The 9204-nt window shown below is 51.5% G+C and overlaps 1 protein-coding gene and 1 pseudogene across 1 annotated transcript in view; both read right to left on the minus strand.

Annotated features, from left to right (window-relative positions):
• Positions 1–9204, minus strand: part of CPAMD8 (C3 and PZP like, alpha-2-macroglobulin domain containing 8) — a 66867-nt gene that overhangs the window by 50421 nt on the left and 7242 nt on the right. Inside the window, 7 exon segments of the mRNA XM_015586310.1 lie at positions 453–561; positions 1386–1470; positions 2960–3073; positions 4121–4175; positions 4619–4636; positions 8248–8300; positions 8377–8542. Coding sequence (XP_015441796.1) covers positions 453–561; positions 1386–1470; positions 2960–3073; positions 4121–4175; positions 4619–4636; positions 8248–8300; positions 8377–8542 — 600 coding nt within the window.
• Positions 1744–1862, minus strand: LOC112477168 (annotated as a pseudogene).

Below are 9204 nucleotides of genomic sequence, written 5' to 3' on the forward strand. Positions count from 1 at the left end.
TGGGATAATGGGTGAAGTGTTAAATAAGTACAAATTGGTAGCTGATGGATGATTACGGGGATGGGGAGGATGGCATGGGAGTGCAGTTAGCATTAATATGTTGGCTAGGTAGAGGGTCAGGGGAGGGAGGGAGCAATTGGGGGGATTGTTTTATGAACTATATAGATGTCTAACCAATGTACTATGTACTTGAAACTAAATTTAAAAATAATAATAATAAAAACAAAAAAATATATATCAAAAGAGACTGTGTCTGCTTATCTGAGGACAAGTCATCTTTATTTTCTTCCTTTGTAAAAATTTTCTAAAGTTCAGCCCAGAAGAATTTTATCATCAGGAAAATCTCCAGTGTATACTGGTTTAGAAACTAAAATAAAATGGAGCTGAAACTGAGGGCAGGCCCTGTGGGAAGGGACCCACCGGGTGAGCAGCATGGGGTTCCTGCTCCTCACCTTCATGGTTCTGAGGACAGGACGCCCCACCTCCTGGCTGTAGTACCCCACGCCATTCACAGTCATGTTGATTGTTAAGGTCCCAGAGACAGGTTTCCCAAAGGTGTACCTAGAACAAAAGGACCAGAGTAGTTAATTTCTCAAGCAGTACTGCGGTCGCTGGTACAGCAGCTGGACGGGGGTGGAGTCCAGGACTACCTGCTGACCGTGCCCCGGAAGTACTCAAGGACGTCCGCCAGATCAAGTCCCAAACAGGGACGCTTCCCCATCCTACATTCCATCCTTACAGCCATTCCTGCAGCCTTGAGTCAGGACAGATAATGTCTGTGCCTTGGGATCCTCTGCACTAAGCCTCATGTTGGACAGAGAAAGAGTCCGAGGGTCAGAGAGAAACTCTGGACCCAAGAGCAGACCGGATGTGTGAGAAAACCACTGGGGTTGGTGACTCTATTGGAGCACCAGGGAGGCCTGGCCCTAAGTGCCCTAATGAGTTCAGCTTTGAACTAGGGACTTGATTTCTTCGAACCTCAGTTTCTCCACCCAGAAAGTGGGAATAAAACTATCATCTCAGGGATGTTGGTGAAAGGCCTGGTCATTAAGGGGACAACCCCTTCTAGAAATCCCTGTCAGGTCGGCCCGCAGCTGTGGGTGCTGCCTGTGGGGAAGGGGGAAGTGGGACTCTTAGGAGAAGGAGCACGGCCTGGGGTAGGGGGATGCCTGACAGGGATGGGTCAGTTCTGGGGAGGGTGCCCCCTCAGGGGAGGGGCGCATCCCAGGGTGAGGAGCATGTCTTCAGGAGAGTGGGAGGGGGAGAGCAGCAGGGGAGGGGCAGGCCTGTGGGAGGAGGAGCATGCCCACGGGGTAGGGACACCCAGTGGGAGGAGAGACATGCCAGGGGGAGGGGCACAACCGCAGTGGCCAACACCTTCTCACCTGGCCTGCACGGTCCCGGTCTCACAGGCGTCCAGGTCCCTGATATAGTGGGGTGGGTCAATAAGGAGCTCAAACTTTGGCAGCACTGAAGAGAGAGAGCAGAGAGGAGGAAGGCAGGCGGCTTTCACCACTGGGGTGGCCTCAGAGGAATAATGGAGGGATCAGAGAAATGACAGCCCCGCCAACGCACGATGACACGATAGGAATCCACATCGCTCTGTGTTGAGCACCAGCAGCTCTTTCAGGGTTTGCCAGCCACATCTACTCCCTATCTTTTTTTTTCCTAAGGCGAGGCTACCCTTGGTTGACCTCACAGATTGCAAGGACCTTGTCAGTTTTTTGTTGTTGTTTTTTTTTACGCCTATAGCACCTGGTCTTCCTAGGTGGTCTCCCATTCAAGTACTAACCAGACTCAACCCTGCTTAGCTTCCGAGATCAGATGGGATCAGGCTTGCTCAGGGTAGCATGGCCGTACACCCCTATTCCCTATCTTTGAGGGACCAGCACCCCGTTTCTCTCAGGGAGCAACGTGCTTTGAGTGCAGCCAACGTCGGCCTATCCCAGAGGTGTGCCAGTGGCTCCTGGACCAAGCAGGGGCATCCTGGGGGTGCTGACAGCTGGAAGAGACCTCGCTTTGCTGCAGGACTCAGCCCCGGGAGCATCCAGCTGTCTGGTCAGCCTGTGCAGCTCACAGCTTGGGGAGGAAGGACCGACACCCAGGATCAGCCTGGAGGAAACCTGGTCCTGAGAACTTGTTCCACGAGCCACTAAATTCCTTTTCTTTTGCTTACTGAATTTTCACTGGGCTTCCACTGCTTGCATCCCTACGGCTTTTCCTTCTGGGATCTTCCTCTTAAAAGCAGAAGAAGCCTTTGACCACGTAAGCAAGATTTTCTCACAGAAGCATAGTAACCGGCTCTGGCAGGTTCCCTCCCCAGCTCTTGAGCACTTTCCTTAATGGCCCTCTCAGCCTCAGTTTCCCCGTCTCTAAATTGGAGATGGCTCACAGGGTCAAGACAAGAATGAAAGGACAAAAGGAAATGATGGCCTTAAAAAGGAAGGGAATTCTGATACGGGCTGCAGCACAGATGAACCTTGAGGACATTATGTTGAGTGAAACAGCCAGTCACAAAAGGACAAATATTGTGTGACTCTATTTATACGAAGTCCCTGTAGGAGTCACATTCATAGAGACAGAAAGTAGATGGTGGGTGCCAGGGGCTGGGGGAGGGGAATGGGAGTTAGTGTTTAATGGAGACAGAGTCCCAGTTTGGGAAGATGAAAAGTTCTAGAGATGGATTACAGTGATGGCTGCACCCAATGTGAATGTACTTAGTGCCACTGACCTGTACCCTTAGAAATGGTTAAGGTGGTAAATTTTATATCACTTATATTTTACCACCATTTTTTTTTTTTTAAAGACACAGCAAAGGCCAGCCCTCCACACCATGCCCGGGTGTCCCAAGCCCTCAATGTACAGGGCTCCTGCCATCCTTCCCTTCATCATCTGTGTCACCCCAAGGTCTGTAGTTTCTCTCAGATGAAATCCTTGGATCCTAGATTCTCCAACTTACCATACTTCTGAACTTCAAAGGACTTGTTGTACACGTGGCCTTGCATTTCGACAAAAATAACCCATTCTCCCAGCACCGGCTGGTCGGACAAGGGGAAGGTCATGTTGGTGACGCCTGTGTGAAGAGAGAAGCCCCCTCAATCTGGGGCAAGCGCAAGTGCAGAGAGCCAGCTGGGCCCCGTGTCCGGCAGCAGCGTGGTCAGGGCAGAGGCGCCCTGGGGACCCTGTGCCTGCCCCAAACAGCCCCTCAGGGAAGGCAGAGACCATACTGAGGCTGGGGGGTCTGGGAAGAAGCAGCCCTGCAGACCGGGGTTGCAGAGGAGCAGGAAGAGACTGCACCTTGGGTTCCTGAGAGAGCCCTGCATTCCAGGTGAGGTGACAAGCCAGGGAGACGGGCCACCCAATTCATCCACTTCTACTCCCCACCTGAGTCATTCCTGTGGTGAAGGAAGACTGCACACCCCCTGTGCTTACTTGGCAGCCCCTCACAGGTCTCTCAGAATCAGGAAGAGGAGAGGGGACATGGAGAGGGGTAAAGGCCAGCCCAGAGGACTTGGAGGCATGACACTGCGCAGACCACCACGGCGCGTGTGACTGCTAGAGACCTCGCACTCCCATAATGGCTCACATAGGCACGTGGGGTCCGGGAGCCCCTCTGAGCAGGACATGAAATCTTTCACACTTGTGCGTTTTCCAGGCTGAGATTGTACAGCTGTCCTCAGTTTCCCCATATCCCACCTATCACCTACCATCTCTTAGGGCTCCACTTCCCTTAGGGTCAAAGCTAAAAGGGCAATGTCAGCGACACAGCCCTTATTGTCATAGAGAAAGAAAAAAAAAAAAAGCCAACTCCTCAGCCAAAGCAAAGCCTCTGATGCCTAGCTGGAAAAGAGACATCTCATGCTGGGTGGGGGGTGATCATGTGAAAGACCTGCAGTGGGAAGAAGGCTGTGGGGTGCTGACAAATCAGGCCCTAATGTTTCAGAAAGGTCTCCAGCGACAGGCAGGTGCCCCAGCTGGATCCCAGGCACAGAGACGAGTGGGCGGAGGGCACCCAGAGAGAGCACGTTCTCTTTTCCTGAAGGTTTATCACATCTGCCACCCTAAGGCGCAGCCCTCAAACCACAGAAGAAAGAAGGGGCGAGGATGGGAGGAGACTTACCGCAGCAGACCGGCTCCACGTGTCTCCACTCCATCATCCTTGAGCCCCGGGGGTCCTGCGGGGGGACACACGCAGTAAACACAGGGCTGCAGCACGTGCCCAGCTTGTGTGCAGACCTTCCAAGCCCTCTCTCTAGGGCAGGACAAGCACAGAGGGCAGGCCCCATATTAGCCATTGACATGGGAGCAAACAAGAGCTCAGGATATAGAAGGGACTTGTCTGAGGACAAGGGAGTGGAAGGGACCAGGCTGGGCCCGTCTCACCATTTAGGGACCACCATTTAGGAACCTGTGTGCAATCAATAAAGAGACAGATAGGCACATGCTTGCCTGTCCCGCAGTGGACCTGGGGACCAGAATGGATAGGGTCCCAGCTTGTGAGGTGCTGGGAAGACAGGGATCAGCCCAGAGGGCAGGCAGTAGGAAAAGACAGACCAGATCTTGCCGAGACCGGGCTAAACAGGCCCAGAGTCAGAGCTGAGGGGGGAAGGCCACTCACCAGGATGTAGGCTTCCAGCTGCAACAAAGACAGACAGATGCGGTGAGCAAACCCCCCGGAAATCCCCCAACCCTCCATGCATGCTGTGTCTTCATCCATGTATGGTCGGGCTCCCTAGGGACAGGCACAGTCACTATTATGGGTTGAATTGTGCCCACCCCTGCAATTCTTACATTGACATCTAACACCCAAGACCTCAGAATGTGACTGTATTTAGAGATGGTTCTTTATAATCAACTTAAAATGAGATCATTAGAGCAGGTCTTAAATAGGATTGGTGTCCTTATAAGAAGGGATGATTTGGACACAGAGATGCATAGAAGGAAGACAATGTGAAGACATGGAGAAGACAGCCAGCTACAAGCCAAGGACAAAGGCCTGGAACAGATCCTTCTCTCATGGCCCTCAGAAGGAAGCAACCCTGCTGACACCTTGATCTTGGACTTCTGGCCTCCAGAACTGGAGGAGAATAAATTTCTGTTGCTTAAGCGACCTGATTTACAGTACTTACTCGTAGTTGCCACTGGCAATGAGGGTGGTGGGGTCAAGCCCTGTCACAGGGCCTCTGTGCCCCCTGCTCCCCATCATGGTTCTGCCCTCCCTTCTAGGCTTTCCGCCCCCAAACATGGATGGCTCCTCTAGGTAGCCCTCCCAGACTGTCACTGGGGTATTTTCTCGGGCAGCCCCTGCCAGTTTCCTCAAAAACCTAGAACACGTGCTTTCATCTCTGAACCCCCCGGCACCCACCTGGAACCTGGCAGCGAGCCGGTGCCCATCAATGTCAAACTGAACAGTCAGTCACCGCTGACCCTGACCAAGACGCGGCACTCTCAGGCGGAGGTTCCGGCTCCCATGGCTGAGCTTCCTGATCCCTGCACCGTGCCCTGCCCTGTCCCCATGCGTGGCTGACCCCGTGCAAGTGGATCCGTTCCCACTAGCTCAGGGCTCCCTGTGTATCCAGGGGTATCCGGGTTGACAATCAGTTTCTTGTGATTTTTATCCTTGCACGAGCCCTTGACCAACCTTCAGAGGAAAATGGGCAGCCGCACACATCCAGGGCTCTTCCCCTCTACATGTGTGTCAAGCCCATCCTGGCAATAATCGCGCATCGGAAGGAGCTGACAGCAAGTGACTGATCCCCACCCTCTCCCCAGGAAAGGCTGTGGGCACATGATCCCTTCAGACATCTGGGCGCAGGAACACAGCACCATCCACTCAGAAAGCAACAGACACACACGACCAGGACCTTCAACACCGCCTTAGCCATGGACCCCGAAATCCCACTCCTGGGGTCCAGCTGAACCTGAAAAGGATGCACCAAGGGGAAAAGAAGTTTTGCGCATAAAGACAAATCTGGCAGCGTTTCTGACAACGCTGAAACCTGGAAACGAGCAAATGTCCTCCAGGAAGGGGCAGTTAGGTACAAAGCCTTCCTGGGCAAAAGGAACTCAGGCACTGAGGTGAGTTTACAAGGCGGTGTCCCCAAAACGTGGGCAGGTGCATTAAAATATCCAATGAGAAAGCACAGAACCTTGGGATGAAGAAAGACGAGAAAAAGCAGTGTGTACCCACAGAACTGCTCTTCTAGGCTGGCCACTAGGAACTCTGCAGGGTTATTTTCCAGAATATGAGCCCCATGGGGGTGGGGTCTGTGTCTGCTCTGCTCAGTAATGTGACCCAGGCACTCAGTACTCAAGGACGCAAGCAAGTACGCGCCTTACACGTGTCCCCTCAGGGCTCCCTAAACTGAAGTCACCTGCAGACACGTTCACATCTTTGCTATGTAGTACGTGTACAATTTATTTAGATCTCTTCACAATCAACATCTTTCTGAAAGCTCCTTCTTTGCAGCAGAATGTCAACTTAGAAACGTAGAAGAAATAAAGCTGGAAAAATCACCACTTTGCAATCATCATAGCAAGTTTTGATTCACATAATTTTGGAATCGTCTGTGGTTGCTAGAACTAGTAGATGAGCATCTGATGGGTAACAGGGCGTCCACGGAGCCTCAAGTGTCCCCCACAGATTACTTATTGACTACGAAGAGGACATACAGATTTGAGAGGAGAAACGGGGCAGACTCTACCTGAACCACTGGCTGCAGTTAATATCACCAACAGGACAAACCAACATCAGGTGCCTCCCGATATGATGCACCATGGAGGACCAGCATGGCTCCTGCAGGTCTGGTCCCAAGATGCACAACCTGAACCTGGTCACATAGAAATAGCAGGCCGGCCCGCTTTGGGGGCGTTCTGAGGAACAACTGCCTGGACTCCCCCAAAATGTCAACATCATGAAAGGCACAGAAAGGCTAGGGAACTGATTCAGATTAAAGGACGCCAAGAGACATGACAATTAAACACAACATGTGGTCCAGAATTAGATGCTGGACCAGCAAAGAAACACACTATACAGGATACTGTTGGAACAATGTGGATTTTATATTAGATAATACTGTTGTATCAATGTCAAAATTCCTAAATGTGATGATTATACTTAGGTTGTATAAGAGATCGTTCTTGTTTCTAAAGGATACAGGTGTTAGGGGGTAAAGAGGTATGATACTTGCAAATTATCCTCAAATGATGTATCATTAAAATAATTTCATTAAGTATATATGTACATATGCGTACACACACACACACACACACACACACACACACACACACAAAGCACATAAATGAAACAAAAATGTTTTAACTAGTAAATCTAGATCCGTGGTTCTAAAAGTGTGTTTCCCCAGACCAGCAGCAGCATCAACTGGGAGACTGTTAGAAACATGGCCCCTCAGGCCCCTTTCCAGAAACTCCTGAATCAACACCTCTGGAAAGGGCCCAGCAATCTCTATTTCAACAAGCTCTGCAGAGAAATCTGATGTACACTCAAGTTTGCGAACCACTGATCCAGATCAGGGCTTGGCCAACTCTGGCCCTCAGGCCGAATCCGGCCCTCTGCCCATTTGTTTAAATAAAGCTTTATTGGCACCCAGCCATGCCCATTCATTCACACGTGTCTGTGGCTAAGTTTGTGCGACAACAGCAGGTCTGAGTAGTTTCAACAGAATCCTTCTAGCCCAAAGACCCAAACATGGTTACTACCCAGCCATTTACAGAAAGTTTGCCAATCCCTGGCTATGTGAAGGGCATACAGGATCTCTCTGTGCTGCTCTTCCAACTTGTCTGTATGTTTGAAGTTATTTCCAAATAAAAGTGTCCAAGAAAATCAATGCCCTATTTCTGTGAATATGTTTATTTCAAAGAAGAAATAATAGGTTTGATGTGCAGTTATATTTCCTTTCTAATAAATGTTAAATAAATGCAAGGCTACCAGGATTTCAAATGGTTATCAATAGCTACTTAAATCCTTCCAAAGCCTGCACAGAGGCCACTTTGGGGACCACTGGAGACCTTTTATTGAGGAACAGCGCATCCACCAGCATTCTTGCCTCCCTCTGTCCCACAGACCTCCCCCAGGGCCTCCCAGAAGACATAGAGCCCAAGGAAGGAATCGAAATTAGAGGCAGAAATTGGAAAGAGCAGGGGAGAAAGGCCAGTGCTGACAGTGCCCTGGCCAGGGAGTCTCATGTGGGTGTGGTCTGGGCACACGCTCTTAGAAACCAATCTCACCTCCTCGCTGACAGGCCTCAGGTCTGGGGTGACAGTGAAGACACTTATGAGCACTGGAAGAAAGAAGAGAGGCATGTAGCAGCTCCAGACGGTGGGCAGCCCTCTCCCCCGCCCGCGCCAGCTGCCCACCTCGGTGCTGGGGCCTGTACACAGGCTTGTCGGTCTGGATGAACACAGAGGCTCCCCGGCTGTCCACTGTCACGGAGGTCTGGTTGTGGAACAGGGGACCCTCCTCTGCGTGCTGGCCAAGGCCCCACACCTTCAGGAGGGCCTGGCCCTGGAGGCCCACAGGCACCTGCAGGTAGAGCACAGAGCTTGGAAACGGGGTGTCACCCCGAAAAGGACCTAGGTGTTGGGAAAGCAGCATGGCAGTCTAGGTAGGGGTGCTCACCAGGGCAACTGTGCCCCCCAGAGGATACTTGGCAGTTTCTAGAGATGTTTTTGGGTGTCACAGCTAGCGGGAGAGGAGTGCTACTCTCATGTAGTGGGTGGAGGCCAGGGATGCTGCTCCATAGACTGGAGACTCCCCAAAAGGACCTTATATTCTTAGCACTTAGAAAAGGCCTGGATGATCATTTCTCAAGTTGGAGAAGGGGTGGGGAAGGATTCCGCCCTCTCCTCAGGGGACACTGGCAGCGTCTGGAGACATTCCTGGTTGTCATAACTAGGGATGAGAAGGCTACTGGCATCTAATGGGTTAAGATCTGCTAGTCCCCTCTCTCCCAGAATTATACAGCTCTTCTTCAGCTCCTATACAAATCCAAAGCACCTATCCTGGGAAGAGTGCTTTCTTGTGTGCAGTGGCCAGGGACAGCACATAATCTTAACCCCTGTCTGGGGCAGCCCTGCCTTCTGATTCACGAGGAAACAGATCTGCTCAGAGGAAGCCTGAAAGGGTAGCTGTAGGGTATCTGTCGAGGGTTCCCCAACTGCTGACATCTGGGGCTAGCTCGTTCT

The sequence above is a fragment of the Pteropus alecto genome, unplaced genomic scaffold (genome assembly GCF_000325575.1).
Source record: "Pteropus alecto unplaced genomic scaffold, ASM32557v1 scaffold160, whole genome shotgun sequence".
Classification (NCBI taxonomy): Eukaryota; Metazoa; Chordata; class Mammalia; order Chiroptera; family Pteropodidae; genus Pteropus; species Pteropus alecto.